At 34.7% G+C, this 16,858-nt stretch overlaps 1 protein-coding gene across 1 annotated transcript in view; it reads left to right on the top strand.

The window, feature by feature from the left end:
• The first annotated feature begins 15,367 nt into the window (after window positions 1–15,367).
• Window positions 15,368–16,858, top strand: part of LOC119639391 (IDLSRF-like peptide) — a 38,498-nt gene continuing 37,007 nt past the window's right edge. Inside the window, exon 1 of the mRNA XM_038036728.1 lies at window positions 15,368–15,491. Coding sequence (XP_037892656.1) covers window positions 15,368–15,491 — 124 coding nt within the window. The remainder of the gene's footprint in view (window positions 15,492–16,858) is intronic.

Raw genomic sequence — 16,858 nt, 5'->3', positions numbered from 1 at the left:
AAAACTTTATAACTTAATCGCGGACGTTTTCTTACGTGAAATCGTAAGTTTACGAAAATTGAGACCGGTATCTGTTTGAAATCTTATGTATCGTCAGATAATGAAGGTCAAAGGTCATTTGTAGTATTCAAACAGTACGCTACGTACTTAGTATATGAAAAGATTCTATTAAATTCGCAAAAATGAGTGAAACAACAAGAAAGCATCGACGCGCTTTGATCTTGCTACGTATAACATGTCATATTGTTAGTTATGTTATATATATACTGCACCAAACACAGCAATTTGTCAGAGAAACTCTGTTAAAAACATTCATTATTTCTCGTCGTTTGGTCAGTAAAGTCGAAATTAACAAAATTCAAAAGAAGAAGAAATAAGTATTTGGTAATTTCCTATACCACCCATTGATTTATAAACATTCTACAGACGTTTTTACTTCGAATTCCTATACCACCCATTGATTTATAAACATTCTACAGATGTTTATAGAATGCCGCGTCGAAAGGAGACATTGGTGGATTTGTCAAATATTTTGCTAAATGTTAAGGAAAGTTTAGGTCAAAAAGCCCATATTTATTATAAATCTTTAAAGTTTTGAATGCAAAACGAAAAGTTATCCTGGGTGACCCGAACCTTCAATATAAACGCCCGACAGTAACGTTGTGAAGAATACATTGCAGGAAATATCGCCAAGTGTTAGTTGTCATGGTAAAAGTTCTCAAAGGAGTTCCATCAAAACGTTCTAATAATTGCAGTGAAGGAGACATCGGATTCTGAAACTTCCTTATATGAGGGTACAAGTTCGAGCGAAGCAATCGAGACGATGGATTGAAAGGAGGATTGAAACGCCTAAACTGGTATCACCATCGACGTTTAAGGTGGTAAGTTGCACCATCCATGGGTCCCGTTGTTTGTGTAATTGACTTGAATTTCTTATGAATATACGATTAAATAAATATTGAAAGCCGTTGTCGTCTTAATACAATGTCCCACTAAAATTATAACAATTCAGGGAGCATATCTTCTGTCTTTCGTGTTTGTTAATATGCTCTCATAGCTTGTTTCCTAATTAAATATATTTTGTTTATTATTTTTTTTACTAGTAATTGAAGAAACGGATGTAAGGTCATGCATATGCAAGCTTTCTTACTCAGCGGGTAAAGAGGTTTCTGAAAAAGTATGCAGAGTGTGCGGAGAAGTTGAAAAATGTATATCACCTATAAGATGCGAAAGACACATCCACGCGCTTCCCGCATCCCCTAATGTATTCTTCAAATATTTTTAATGAACGCAAAATCTTTCAAGTGTCAAACTATTTTTACAATATTTTTGTTTTTTTTGTTCGCGACTCAAATATGAAGGAAAAGTACTTTTAAAAGTTAACTAAACTTTGGCGAAAATACATTATAATTAAACTCATGACGATTCTTTTGCGTAGAGAAGAGAATCAATAGCTGTGGAGAAAATTTCAAAGACACATCTACATATGTAATTTTAATCAAGGTATATGGATAAAAGTTAAAAATGTTAATTGCTTTTTCGTTGTTGCTGTTTCATGTCTTTCTCTGTTATAAATACTAATAAAGCTTAGTTGTTTGGAAAAATGTACCGACAAATTGCATTAACAGATACGAGGTATTTTTCATCTGCCGGATTGCGGTTGCAGAAGTTTGTCTAGAATATTAAAAGCGATCTCAAAAAGTATATTTTTCATACGCTACAGCACTTGTGGTATAAAGGTACATTAAATTTGTGCGAACGTATTTCACAGCCAGGAGGGCTTAAAACAAATCTGCTTTTTGTCTTGCAGCCAGTCTTTCAGTCTATCTTGTCCCTTTATCGCATTAACCCAAGGACGAGAATTATATTGAAAATATTCGGGATCGGTCGACTTTTTCGACCACTCTCCACATAACTGTTCGCTGATGTGGGATATTGAATGGTTTATCAAGTGCCACTGCACAGTTTTTACTTGTTAATCACTTTAAATTGGAATAGAAAAGAATTAGCGGGAAATTGAAAGTAATATATTTGTCCCTTGGCGCTGTTTAAGTAGTAACGTAAATTTATTCTTCAGATAAGTCATGGCAAGCATATCACTGTTCTCACACGGTATATTCATTGAGCATACGTGTGTTAGGCTTCGAATATGTTATCTTACTTACGCACTGCTCCTGCATATTGTGTTTAGAAAGGCGTACCTCTATAGAGCAAGTTGCTACTAAGCTGCTAGTCGCTCCAAATGCAATACTTCCAGCCAAAGAAAAGTTAAAGCAGTCTCAGAGAATGTGCTTTATAGTGAGAATTTGTCCACAATTGCAGATTGACGAGGAAGACTTCTTTAAGATCCATTGGTGAGTTGCAATTGTCTGGCCAAGGCGAGGTCTCGAGAATTTTTCGATCTTGATTTTCTCAACATTTGTTGGATATAAAGGTGTAATTAATTGAGGGTTAGTAGAAGAGTAGTGCTGCTGATGCTGCTATTTTTCTCTTTAACCCTTTTTCTAATGTATCTTTGAAGATCCAACTTTTTCATGACATCATCCATAACTGGAGGTTGGCAGAAGCAGCATACTTCGCCACTCGATCAGCCTGCCCATTTCCCAATAAACCGATATGACTTGGTACCCAAAGCATTTTAATTCTTCGCCGGCTGTTGTAATGATATTCCTTAATTTGTTGATGGTGCTCCATCTCGAAGTCGAAGAATCCCGTCTAGCTTTTAATGCAAACAAAGTGTCAGTAACAATGACGGTTTTGAGTTTGTCTTTATGGGAAAGGTTCGCAGCGTAAAGGATAGCTCTAGCTTTAGTTGTGAAAGGTGAAGCACTTTCGTGAAATATATGACTTTGAGCCGTCTGTGTATAAAACATTCCAACCGTTACTCTCCAGTATTTGGGTTTTTGCAGCTACTAGAAACCTGAAGAAGATGTAGTTTGGAGTACCTTCTTTCTTGTGCATAGAGAGCGAAATGTCAAAAGACTATTCTTTCAAAATCCATACACTTGATAATAATAAGTGTTACACAAATGCAGAAAAGGTTACGCAGATACAAGGAACATTATTTTAAATTGTTGTTCAAATTCTCCACGAATTGCTTAAGGAAGACGTGGAAAATTAAGTCGGCGTATGACTTCATTATTCAGGTTTGAGTGCATTAAGGCGTAAGGTGTAAGTAGATATGTAAACGATTGCCTGCAGCTTTTTGTGGCTGTGTGCGTTTAACTCATTTACAGAATATTCTAAATTTTATTAGTCATTAGTGGTGAACAATACACATTCGTTTTTATCACTGGAAACACGAAAAGACTGAAATATTTATCAAATTTAATTTTTTTATTTCTACTAGGATTTCCACATATCGACGGACTGCATATCTTTAAATAAGCAGGAGTCTTGGTTGAATAAAATGGAAGACTTTCCTGTGTGCGTTTCTTCCTAAAAATGGTTGACAACCACTAATAAAAAACCTGTGATGTGAATTTTGGACGCTCGAACGCAAACCTATCGCATGTAAAGCGACATTTGCTTGAACTAACGTGAAAAAGGAAAAAATTCCAAAATAAGATAAAAACTTGTTAACCGTATCCCGGAAAAGGTTACAAATTAAAAAAGGCAGCGTATTAAATGTATAAAACCGTACACCCACACGCTTTAAACACACGTAACGGGAATAGGAGAAAACAAACGAAATGCTAACGAGTCAGAGGAACTATGTATGACATAGAAAGCATGTGTTTATGTTCATGTATTGACCTTAATGTAAAGAAAGCCATGTTAGTTAAACGTAATCACGTATATGGGGCAAAAATAAGCTAGTTTATGTACTGCAGTGGCTTGATCTGCTGATGCACGTCGACACTGACTTCATCGCTTACATGCTATGTAGCATCGACGTCAAGTCATAGTAGACATTCGGACGCAAAAAAATTGAGGGCTGGTATTAAGTTATTAAACTCTCAACAATTGTGCGAAATTTTCTTAATTATTGCAAAATCCTTTTCAACAGCCCCAAAATATGTTACATTTTATTGTTGGATTTGCTTCAATGCGTATATTGTTTTCATTTTCATATGTGTATGTGAAAATTTTTATTCAACATTTTACTCTCAAATGCTTGCCACCTGTTAGTTTTTAAGCAACAGGAGGTCCGTACATATTGAAAATCCATAAAAATTTAGCTCGGAGTGAAATGATAAGCAAACGTATACTTTGCGAGGGGTCGTTCATTTCATGTATTGTATGTGCATTCATTTAATATAAACTACGGATGATTTCAATGAGCTTTTTATTGCTAATGATGAGAGCTTGAGTGGAATTTCGTCTTCCTCATATTGAAAAACATAGAACTGTGCGTGGTATGTTGCGCGTTTTGCTGCAGATGGAAAGAAAGAAGGAAGAAATCATTACTTCAAACACACAGCACATTTTGCCAGAGCTGCCAGAGGCGACAAAAAAAAAAGCGGATATTTTTAAAGATTTTAATTTTTTAAATACTTTTAAGTTTTATCTATTTTATGCCAATGCCTTCTTCAATCTTTATACTTTAAGAGATCAAAGGAAGTTTCTTTCCTATTATGCCAAATAAACCAATATCGTAGTAGGACTTTTTGTAAATATATTAGTTTGGGGAAAAAGAAATCCATTATTTTTTCGGTAGATGGCTGCACTGATAGATTTCTCGTAAAGCATCGATCAAACAATTTCATATTTATGCTCGTTGGAAAGGTGACATTTCGCAGTAAAACAAATTCTCTTGCATTGCAAAATTTCTTTAATGATAAAAAATTGGAATCTAAGGAGGATTGTGAAAATCGACTAGTAGAGTTTTTTGCAAATAGAGACCAGGACTTCTATGAGAGAGGCATTTTGAAGTTACCTTTAAAATGGCAACAAATCATACAACAAAACGGTGCATATTTGACCCAAATCGGACAATCCGAAGCATGTTAAATAAAGTCCTGAAGTTCATATAAAAATAATGGATTTCTTTTTCCCCAAACTAATATCATTTTTTTCCAAGTGTGCGCAAATAAATTTGAGTTTAATTAGCAAAGACACTTACCAACCGTGTTCCGCGTCGTAACAAAGCCCTGTTAAGAAATCAACCTATAGTTGAATTTGAAAGCCTGCTCCACCTACATTAGACGGCCTTAGGTATGCTTCTAAATATTAAATAAATCTGGATGAAAATGTCTTTCAATTACTGGAGGAAAAGTAAAGAGTTTCTTTCGTGAACTGCTTTGAATGGACTCCTCAGAAAGGCGGTGCTACATTCAACTATGTCACGCTAATGGATGTAGAAATGACTTTCGAACGAGCTAAAAAAATTGAAATACTTCTTTCCAGATCTATTTTGAACAATTTCAAACTGAAGGCTTAAGAAAAACTATATATATCTTGGGATCATAATGTTCGGTGGAAGTTTTATCCATTCCATCTGTCTATCCGTCTGTGTTGTTTTCTTGTGTTCAACATGCGGGCGATAACATATTTTGATGGAATTTGGTACACTGACGTATTTTGGCCCAAGGACGCCAGCTATTGGCAGTGTTTCGGTACAGAACAGGGTAGGGTATCTAATGTTGAGCAGTGGTCCGTTAGATAAATAAAATAAAAAAAAAAAATACTTTATATCCATATCCATATCTATAGGTTCATCCAACTGGCCAAATTTCTGTGTTATTAAAAAGGCAGTGTGTGTTTTGAATTTCTACATTTAATAGATGTAATATGATGAATTTCTTTAAACTTTTTCCTCTGTCTTCTCGTTACATTCTGCCGACAGAAAATGAAGGTTTCGTTTCACAACTCATTAGAGAAGTTTTTATAAAAATTGAAGAAACTTTGAATGTTAAAAAAGTCCTTTTTACAAAACTGCTCCTTTTATTCTGTTTTGCATGAATCCAAAGTCCATTTTACACACACACACATATACACACGGCATAGCCGTAGTAGTTTTAAGTTTATCAGAAAATTGTTCATTACTTTTTATGGTACATTTAACATAAGATTTCTGTTTTGATACAATGCACAGATACATTCTGTCGTTAAATGAAATACAAATTTGCATTTTACGACCTTTAAGTATTATTTTCTCATTTTTATCCTTCTTATCTATTTTACTTGACTTTTTTTGCTTCTCGTTTACTCTTAACTGACGATTATATTGAATCGTGGAATGTAAACTATCAGGAAGCATTAAAGCAAGTGCATAAATTTATAAAAATTGTATTTAAATAACTTCTCGAAAAGGATGACGGAAAACACCTTCATTTAGTGTTGAGGCATGGGTAACAATGACGTGTGATATAGAGAACGACATGTTTCCATAAAAGATCACAAGTTGTGTTGAAGCCGACTTGAAGTTTGCCAAACCATCGTGGAGTATGTAAATACACATATATTTGCATCATGTAAAGCTCGATTATATGCGGCTAGCACCGCCTTCGATTTTTATATCATATAGAAATTGCAACATGCATTATTGGCATTTATAGATGACGGCATGGCATGGCATGACATGGCATGGCATTGGCAGTAATGTAGGTAAACATCTCTTCTATCTTCTTGCATGAAAATTGATTTATAAATTCAATTTATTACCTTCTCCCACACGCACACTATTCTATTATTACAAATGCAAAACCTTCTTACCTTCTTCTCTTGTTGAACACCTGACGCAGACATCAAAGAATTTCCTGATGCTATGCGAGCTTTAGTGCAATCTCTCTTTATGTCAAAAAATTTTTCCTTGAAAATGTCCACATTGCTTATTGACTGCATTCATTACGCTACACCTTTGTCTATTCCTCCATTGTTCTGCCAACCAGACATCTTGTGTCTTCTTAGAAGAAATGCTTTCAATTTTATTCCAAACAAGTTGAGGATGAGTACTTGGTACGCATGCTGGGTTTTTCAAAACACCATTGCCTTACGATCGCTATACCTGAATTAAAAGGATTATGTTTTTGTTGTGTCTAAGGGCTTACACTTCATATCTGCAGTAGTGGGGAACCATGTGCCCGTACTATTTCCCGGCAATTAAAAGTTAATCGATGAGCAGCACAATTTATAGATTTCGATTGCAAGGAAAGGGGGACTGAAGTGATTGATAAACTAACTCATTCCGGGCATTCAAAATATGAATTTTGACTTTCATCAAGCGGTGCGTGAAAAACAAATCAAATTCACAATTGGAGTGAAATCGAGCTTGAAATTAAAATAGGATATGTTAAGCAAGAACATTTGATGACGGAAAAGGAAATGTATGGATATTTAGTCAATAAAAAAAGGTTACTATGTTTGTGAGTTATAAAAATGTAGCAAAATTAACATTAATTGCAGCGATTGCAGATTGATTTCTTGATTCTAATAAAGAAACACCACTTGAGTATCCGAGTGGATAAGCATAGGAATTTTATCAGTTCTCTGTTCGTGGTTTCAACTCTCAATGCGGTAGAGTTTACTTTGGTCGTAGTTATAGTGAGTGCTCAGTCACCCACTGAGGCTTTCTCTTTCCTGACTTTTCTCCGACCGTCACGGTATTGTACGAATGAGTAAGATCTTCCAAGTGATTCGTCCTACAATAAAAAAATGCAAGATATCCAAAGGATTGATTGATCTATTGTTGCGGTCGTCCACCTGTAGCTAATGACTCATAGTGGATGTCGAATTAAAATCGAAATCAGGAAATATATGGCCTGGGAATAATATTGATATTAAATAGTAAACAACAAGCAAGTGTATCACGCTACAGTACAGTACAGTACTACAGTAATAGCGAGCCATTGCCCACTATTATATACCCCGCACCACCCAAAGTTATTCTTAGAATGATCTTCTAAAATTAGGCCTTTTATGGAAAGTGATTAAAAAAGTGGCCCGATCCGAAGCGCTTTCAATAGTGTTCGAACTTGGATCACAACAATCCATAATACCAAATTTCATTCAAAAATGTGCCAAAAATTACGCCCTGTAGGCTGAATACGGGAGACAAGACGGACAGACAGACAGACAATCTCAGTTTTGATCGATGTAATAAAAGTTCACACACAAACTTAATAAGCCTTTGTACCACAAGCGCTGTGGAATATAAAAACGATAATATTTTAATTACTCCTGTTATCGCCATACGTGTCCGAGAGTAACATCTTGACATAATTTGTCCAGATAATTGGCTTCAAAGGTGCACGTGGCGAAGCTTAAGTTTCCTAAATGTGTTGGAAGCCACTGCAGTTAATTGTAAAAATGCGAGGATTTATCTAGAATCACGTCTGCAGTTTCTAGACAAATCAATGAAACATAGTCTTTCTCTTTTCCTCTTTTACCTATGAAATATAAAGCATTTATTTAAAGGCGCTCTTTTCGAACGTCGGAGGAAACTATTTTTTCACTTAATCCGAGACAAAGTCAATTTTAAAATTGTGTGGGTAGTTGTTCTTTAACAAAAACTGACGTGGGCGTCTCAGAGAATAAACGGAATTTTCCTCCGTTTTTTTTTTGCGTATTAATAATTTTTTTAAATTCTTACATTCCCTGGTAGATAAGACATATTAAGAAAATAGTAATTAAATGTTTGCCTGAAGTAATGAAGAAGCGAAGTAATCCGAACTTACCCGCTATCGCTTTCAGTTAATCGGAAAAGCAACTAAAATATGAGGTCAAAGAGCATCGAGCCACTCATCCTTACTACCGTAAAGATAAATGCATTACTTCTACCACTTATTTGCCGTTTGAGTGAGAAAACATAGAAACATAGCTTAACCAGACAACTTTTGCGTAAAAATTTGTATATTAAGTAACGTAAAAGCTCAGGATGATTCAGTTGAGTTTTGAACTTTCAAACGTTCGCGTAAGAGAAAAATTTTAAAAATATTCTGGAGAATAAAAGAGAAAAAAGAAAGCAAAACAAATGAAAAACAGACAATGCAATCCAATTGCAATACCATTTGAATAGTTATAGTTATAAGAGTTCGTTCTCACAACAAAATAACATAAAAAATATTAAAAAAAAAAAAAACAAAAAATAAAAATATTTGTTTTTTCTTTTTTTTTAATTAAATATTAAACAAACAGAAAAGTGTGTGATTTCCTAGATATTGGTTTCCTATCTAATCGAATTGAATATAAACTTAAACGCAATCTTTTTGAAATGAAATTTATGTACAAAGTAGTTAAAGCAGTGCAAGTGACAGCGATGGCTGAATAGATCTAGATTACGCTTTAGCACGTTGTAATCCTACCTTTCAAAAGTACGAGTTAAAGTGTTTTTATACCTTGTACCCTGCACCCCCCGTAATCCGTAACACTGGCGTAGCGACTGCAATATGTTAAGGTCTTTAAGACCTTTTTGTCCGCCTGTCTTTATGCTTTGTTAATACCTCAGCTAACTTAATAGCGGTTTGTTGGTATCGTCGTGATTTGCGTGTGGCCAGGCGAGAAACATATATTGAAGTTAAATTCAATGCTTGTTGAATGCTCGGCTGTAGGCATTCAAGGTTTTCTCTGAAGCAAATAAAATTCACGTTTTCCTCTATTGTTGCTATAAAAATTATTTTATTAATTTTTTCGATGCCGAAACAGGGCGTGTAACTGCAAAGAAATATGTCATTTGTGATAATCGTCTTTTTGTCCTACTTTCCGTTGAAAGGTTTTTGCCCTTTTCGCCATAGGAATATATCCAAAGTGAAGGGAAAGGTTAAAGAAGTTTGGATTTTGGCAAATTTTTGAGGAAACAGTTAATGTACGAAGTTGCGAGAGTATTTTTTTAATTAAAGCTTCAAATTTCTCTTATATATATTAAGTGCCTTTTGCTGTTTTCGTTTCGACATTCGAAACTTTATTGTAAAGAACTGATCATATATTAACTATTCCAAATATTGCCTGTTTTGCTAGGCACAATTTCTGTCTTCTTATTGAAAGAGTGTGAAGTCCATGCGGAACGAAAAACTTGTCTTCTGGAGCTATCCACAAAATAACGTACAGTTGGATGCACAAGAGTGGATCCATCGTTCGAAGGAAAAGAAAGTCATCTGTTGAAACCGGTGTTAATCGGAAGGGTTAATGTTTGAGATAGCAATGGGGAGAGTAGGAAATTCTATGGCTTATCATGGGATCGGTAATAACATCAGTTATTGTTAGTAGCAGTACTAAGTGATGGCTTCATTTAGTTGGGATAAACAATAGTGTAGCGTAGAACATCCGATATATTGCCACCATAGATATTTAGCTTTGGTTATTTGGGCTTTAGATAAAATAAAGCATCCCTTGCTCATTTCTAAAAAGGATATAGCAGAACTATTCACTGAATTCAGGAAACATAAAATTTCCTAGGGAAGGTTTTTTTTTCACAGAGCTACCTATCCAAAGATATTATATTGTGTACGCTTTAGTGTGACAATTTATACAGTGCTGTACAGTTCTGCTTAAAAGTAGTGCTTTAAGCGCTCTAGTGCCCTACTTACTTTCTTTCAATTGGATATACGCAATATAGTACATATACGCGCTAGAGTTTAAAAGGCTCCACACCACTACCGGTCGAGCCTTGCAGAAAAACCAACGCGTGTGCTTTATTTATTAAAATAAAGATAACAACACAACATAACATCAATAAAAGTCTCTGAAAAAAAGATTATTTTCCTTTCATGGCGATATTACGACCATTCGTCCCAAGCTAGGCGCGTTCATAGGGACTATACGAAATCTGAGTGCAAAAAGGTTTTCATTAACGAGACTAGAAGAAATCACAATTTTCATTAGGCACTAATTCTCTTTCCTTAGGCATTATTCCTCTTCCGCCTAACGTTTGATGGCTTGCTCTTTTCAGAGTTTGTAAAGCTTTAATTTCATCGTCCTGGGCCCTGAAGATTTTCAGGATATTTCTTGCTCAGTTAATTACGAATTAATTAATTAGGGAAAAAGAAATTGACTACAAACTTGGGTTAAGGTGGTGCATGCTTATGATAATTGCCTTTGTTTTTTCACTGAAAATGCGTTCGACACGATCTGCTGTTGTTTAAATTTGCGAATTGCGGTAGTGGAATAATTGCTGTCATGCGAATGCAGGAAACGAGCTGCAATACGGTCAAAAGCTGTTCATAGCTTTCAAGCTATAGCTTCGATGCAATCCTAAAGTGTTACTTTAACAAAAATTTAACTCCCATACACCGAAAATAGGTTTTTTAATGATCAGCATAACTGAGAATATGTTTTTCTTTTTGAAAGAAATTTGTTTGCACTTGCAAAGATAACTTTTTACAATAAATGCGTCTAGTTATGGAATTATATTTTCCGAAAAGATTTGCAATAAGTTTTACCATAAGTGTAACAATGTAATCTTCTTCGGTTTCTTTTCCCGAACAGTAAGAAAACATCAGTCATTTTTATGTTGTAGTTGAATTAACTTTAAGCCTCAAACCTTTTTGTTTTTCTTCTTTCTTTTGTTCATATTCTGATTTATGTTTTCTTAAGCTTACGCATAAATTACGGAAGAGTTGATTACTCGAATAAATTAACGTAAATAAAAACGCTTCCTTCTCGTTACCATCCGCCTAAATTATTTTCCTAGTACACTGTCTTTGCTGTTATCATTGTTGGTTTCCCTTTTTACATTATACATTACAGCCAGAAAGTATGCTTATAAAAATTTGTTTATTTACTTAAGTGCGTTTGTAATTGTATGCTGGTGTATAAGTCTAATGAATTTTACAAATTCGTTGTCCTTTTACCATTTACAGGCTTTTATGTTCTTGTAGTTATTAAGAATCGTTACGTGGCTTCTCTGTATTCACTGAGAATGACAAGTTGCTTATTACCCATCAAGACATATTGTGGTTATATAATAGACTGTTACTAAATACTTCGCCCTTCTCTTTCCAATGAAATGTTAGTTTGTCTTCACAATTGCTTTGCTAATGTTTTCTACGCACGGTTGGCTAATGCTTTCCGACATTTTCATGTTTTGCACAAAATGTCACTAAATTTACGAAAAAAATTTAATTATACTTTCCCTGCCGCAGATAAGTAATGACTTTCAAGAGAGCTAATGTTTTTATTCGCCTTTGCTTGCAATTAAAGCTCAAACGCTTACATTCATTAAAATTCGATTACAGTGTCAAACTTCCTTTGCCTTTTAGAAGAAGAATGATCTTCTTTTAAGAGATTACAAGTAACATAGTATTTTTTGAGGGCAAATTTAAATTTTGTGATTATTTCAAGTCGTTACATAAAAAAATTATGGTGGGCCATGGCTCAACATTAAATGCCCTACACCGCTTTTCTTAAAACCTTTATTCGTGCACTTTTCAAGATAAGGCGTTGTAAGCGAAGCGTTACTCAATAGCTTTTGTCCTTGGGCCAAACGGGTCGATGGATTTCATCAAATTATCTCAACCATTGCGACCTGAAGACTGAACACAAGAATACAACACGGACAGATAGACAGACACGCTTAGATAGGTGTAATAAAACACAGGTCTATATCGGCTTCTTCTGAGTGTTGTATATATATGCATAAACTTAATATACCCTTGTACCACATAGGGTATAGGGTAAAATATGAATTTTTAACCTTTTAGTTCCTACTGATCCTTTTACGCAAACCTAAGGCGTACTTCGCAGAAGGTTTCTCGTTGTGTTCGGTGTGCTCGGTCCCAGGATGTGTTCAACGACTTCTAAAAGCTTTGCAAGTTGGAATAAATGAATAAATAAAATCTGATGTAACAAGAAATTTCGTAGAATATATACCTACCAATCATTTAGAGGTTTTATTACAGGCACGACTTTAAAGTCGTTTCCGATCGGATGCGTCGCCTATCGGCAAGAGTATATCGGATTTTTGAATACCTTCTTACGCTTATTCTCATGACATTCACGTAATCCCTTAGTTTCGGATAACCCGCCTGCTTTAAAGTACTTTTCAAGTTACGTAAGCATTGTCCTTAACTGCATGTATCCTTTCCTTGGTCTGGCCATAATAATTATAAATATTATTTCCAGGGCTTTACTTATACGACAACTTTGAAAAAAAAGGCTTCATTTTTCCTTAACAAATTCTTGAATGTTCAGCATAATGGTGTACGTTGTGCTTATATTGCTTGCATCCGTTTCCATACTAAAATGGCATGCAATCGAGCTGCAGTTAGCATTTTTGCTGAAAGGTGAAAATGAAATGTGATAATAATATCAGTATTCTTCTGTTGTTTTCCGTCAACTCGTTATAACCATAAAAATAATTTAATCTTTATAGTATTTTGATTTCATTTGCTTGCCATCATACACTTGGTGCGTAACGATGCCAGTAAACAAGGAGGAGTATTTTTACGTTAAGAGCGCGTAAATAAAGAATAAATGCTTTGCTAGATAAGCGCAATAAGTGAACCACCTCAGTTGAAATAAATCAAGGAGAAATGAAGAGCAAACTAACAGAACAAATAACCTTTTGAAAGTTTCACCCAAAGGGGTTAACAAAATCAAGTTATCTAAGAACAGACGCAACGAGGACTAATTGAAGAGACAATGAATGAAAAAAGAAAAAAAAAAATGAATAAATAAAAAATACTGTTAAAATCTAGAGTTATTTTATTAAAGTGTTGCTAAACACATGTCCGCACTTTTCTCGGAGATATTTGTTTTTAAGTTCTTTGTTTTTTTTTGAAAATTACAAAAAACTACAAGAGCATTGCACAGATTAAGTGGAAAAAGGAAAAGTAAAAAAAGGAAATTACATTTGCTTTCCATAGCTCCCACCCACCACGTATACCCTTACAAATAACGAAATTTGTGCAAATAATTCCGCTTGAAATAACATTAATGCAGAATATGTTGCAAGCATTCAAAGTGCATTTTAGGGGAAGATATCTTAGGGGCATTTTCCAAAGCGAACGACACTATAGAAACACATGTGTGTGTAATTTTCGATTTTTCAATCTTGACAAATATGACAGATAGACATAAGGACTGATAGACAGATAGATAACCATAATGAATTAGAAAATTTTTTTGTCCTGAAATAGCATAGAGTAGAAAATAGGATACCTGCCACATAAGAGACAGCATTCTGTATAACTGATAACGAATAAGAAGCAAGAAGTAATTTATAACGGATAAGAGACGGAGAAGGGGCATACAATGTTCAGCTAATACTGACCTTACGAAATACTTGTGTATTAAAGACGAACTCCATGACACCTTTTTTGATCGAAGCGATATTTAAAAGAAAAACAAGAAAACGCGATTGCATTGGACTGCAGCCAACCATTAAATACTCTGCACCGCTTCGCTTAACATAGCTATGCACATAACAATACAACGAAATTGGGGCGTTATAAAAAGGTGTACAAGTGGTACAGACGGACGGACGAACAATTAGAATCACTTTCTGTACCAACCGGTACAATAAAAGATGGGTCCATTTCAAATCGTTCCGGACGTGCGCACAAACTTGTGGCAAAAGTGGTGTAGGGTGTCAAAATCAGAATGTACAGCGAAATTTTGAATGAAGAAAATATGTCTGCGAGAAGCAGATTTGCGGAGCGGCGTTATCCAAAGTTGACCCGGTATCTGTTGTTGGCAAAGCAAGCCTACAGGAGCGGGCGTGCAGGGGAAGAAAAGGTTTCTTTGTACGACGGGTGTTATATGGGTACGATAGCGAGAAGATTCAGCCAATTTGCTGCAAGTAAGCACAGATATGGATTGTATCGTCGCACCACGTCGTAGTGTAGGGTATAGTAATCAAATAAATTAAAAATATTAGAGGAAATTCACACTTTTCTTTAGTTTCGGAATCCATCCTTATCGAAGAGCATTTACAAACATATTTCTTCTTCTTTTGCAGTTTCAAAATCATGTAAAAATTAAACGAGAACAACCTTTCTTTAGACATTTCGTGAATTATTGTATTATTTTTATGTATATAATTTAACTTGAAAATTTTCTTCAAAGCCATATAATTTGAACCCAAAATTCATTACAAACCAGCAACACATTAATAAGGAGAGTAGGAAAGAAATTACAAGAGCCTAGCAGACGTAACGAAAGAAAAACTTGTAATATAAAGTAACGACTAGAACGGCCAGCGGAGAAAACACAGAAAAACAAAAACTTCAAAGGAAGGAAAATTAATGAGAGTCACTTTGTTTTTGGCATATATTTGTGTTATATAAAATAAGACGAGCCCACCAGCCGTAGTCAAGTTAAGGCGCAAACAGACGTTGCCTTTCTTTGGAAGTCTTATTTTTTTTTTTTTTTTTTTTGTTTCTTTTTTTTCCCTTCTTCTGACAAGTTATCAGTATTTCATTTTTAATTTTGTGTTCGTTGAAAAACCCGAAGGTATATAGTGAGCGTGTGCGTTCACTCATAAAGCAAAATGTCGCTGTTTATGTGGCGTTTGACTTGGCCGCTATGTTTGGCTTTAATGCTAATGGTCGTCAAGGTTGCTGCCATCGATTTAAGTCGTCTCTACGGTCATAATATGGTGCAGAAAAGAAGCGGTAAGTGTTTCTTTCAAATTTAATTTAATAAATGTTTAAATACAATAATTTAATAGAAAGAAAGTGTTATTAAGAAAAGTTTTCAAAAAAAAAAAATTACGATTTAATTATGTTCTTCGGATGTAGTTTAAGCAAAAAGTTTTCGCTATGGACAAGAAAGTAAGAAATATTTTTCGAAACTTTATTAAGACTTTTTATACCCGTCAGCGAAGTATGAGAGCTACATTTATTTTGTGCGAAGTATAAGAGCTCCACTTGTGTTGCAGTACTTACGAGAAAGTCTCAGTATATAAAGTATACATATTCCCTACAAAGTAAATATATTCTTGATCAGCGTCAAATTCTAAACCGATTTGCGCGTATCTGTCCATCTGTCCATATGTCGTAAACATTCTCCTTGTCGCAATCAGCTTCAAATTTGGGTGTTTCGGAATTCTTGCATGCAAGTTGGTATTCAAATTGAGCCAAATCGGCCAAAGGACACGACCACAGTACACCACCACAACCTCCGCTACTAAAAAATAAAAAAAAAAAAATGCCTTTTCGCTTCTTATTTATAAATCACAACAGATACAAAGATATATTCTGTGGCTGGCCCCGAAGCACCTGTACAAAATCGATCACGCCTACTCAATATCATAAAAGATTAAAATTCTTTCATTGTTTTATCAAAACGTTCTCAGCACCGAGAAAGAAACTTCACAGACCATGCAAAGTTTGCATACCGTTGATTAGTATTAAGCGATACGTTTATAAACAAGTCGGTCACAGCCGAATGTAATTTTCTTAATTGTTTATTTTTCCAATCTCCAAAGTCTTTAAAATGGAGTGAAATAAAATAAATTTCTTCTCCGTCAATTTTTTATTATATTTAAAAAACACAATTCTCCAAGAAAATTATTCAAATTTTTTAGTATTTAACGTTCATATTAATTACAATTAATTTTTAATTTTAATAGTCTTTTCTTGTTTCGCGGTTCGTATTTGCACATTAGCGAAAGAGCCGAGTGCATGAAAGTTCTTCTTAGGCGTATCTAAAATGTTTTCCTTTTTCCCTAAATAATTTTCTATTTATATTTTAATTCTCCTAAGAATTTATAAAGTCTTTTTAATTATTAATTATTATTTTTGCGGGACGTGTAAAATATTGATACATGAAAGTTTGTACGCTTCCGTTGAGAAACACTAACACAATGTCTCAATGCCACGAACGTGTATCGTTTCTTATCGTTTCGAAGGAAAACATTTTGTGAAGAATTAAGCGAAGAAGCACTTTGGCACAAGCGAAAATTTACAAACTATTGTCGCACGTACACCGCGGACAGGGAATTGCAAGCAACACGCTTTCCTTAAATAGATCAGTTAAG

This window comes from Glossina fuscipes, unplaced genomic scaffold, assembly GCF_014805625.2.
Source record: "Glossina fuscipes isolate IAEA_lab_2018 unplaced genomic scaffold, Yale_Gfus_2 112, whole genome shotgun sequence".
Lineage (NCBI taxonomy): Eukaryota > Metazoa > Arthropoda > Insecta > Diptera > Glossinidae > Glossina > Glossina fuscipes.
This window is presented reverse-complemented; position numbering and strand designations above follow the sequence as displayed.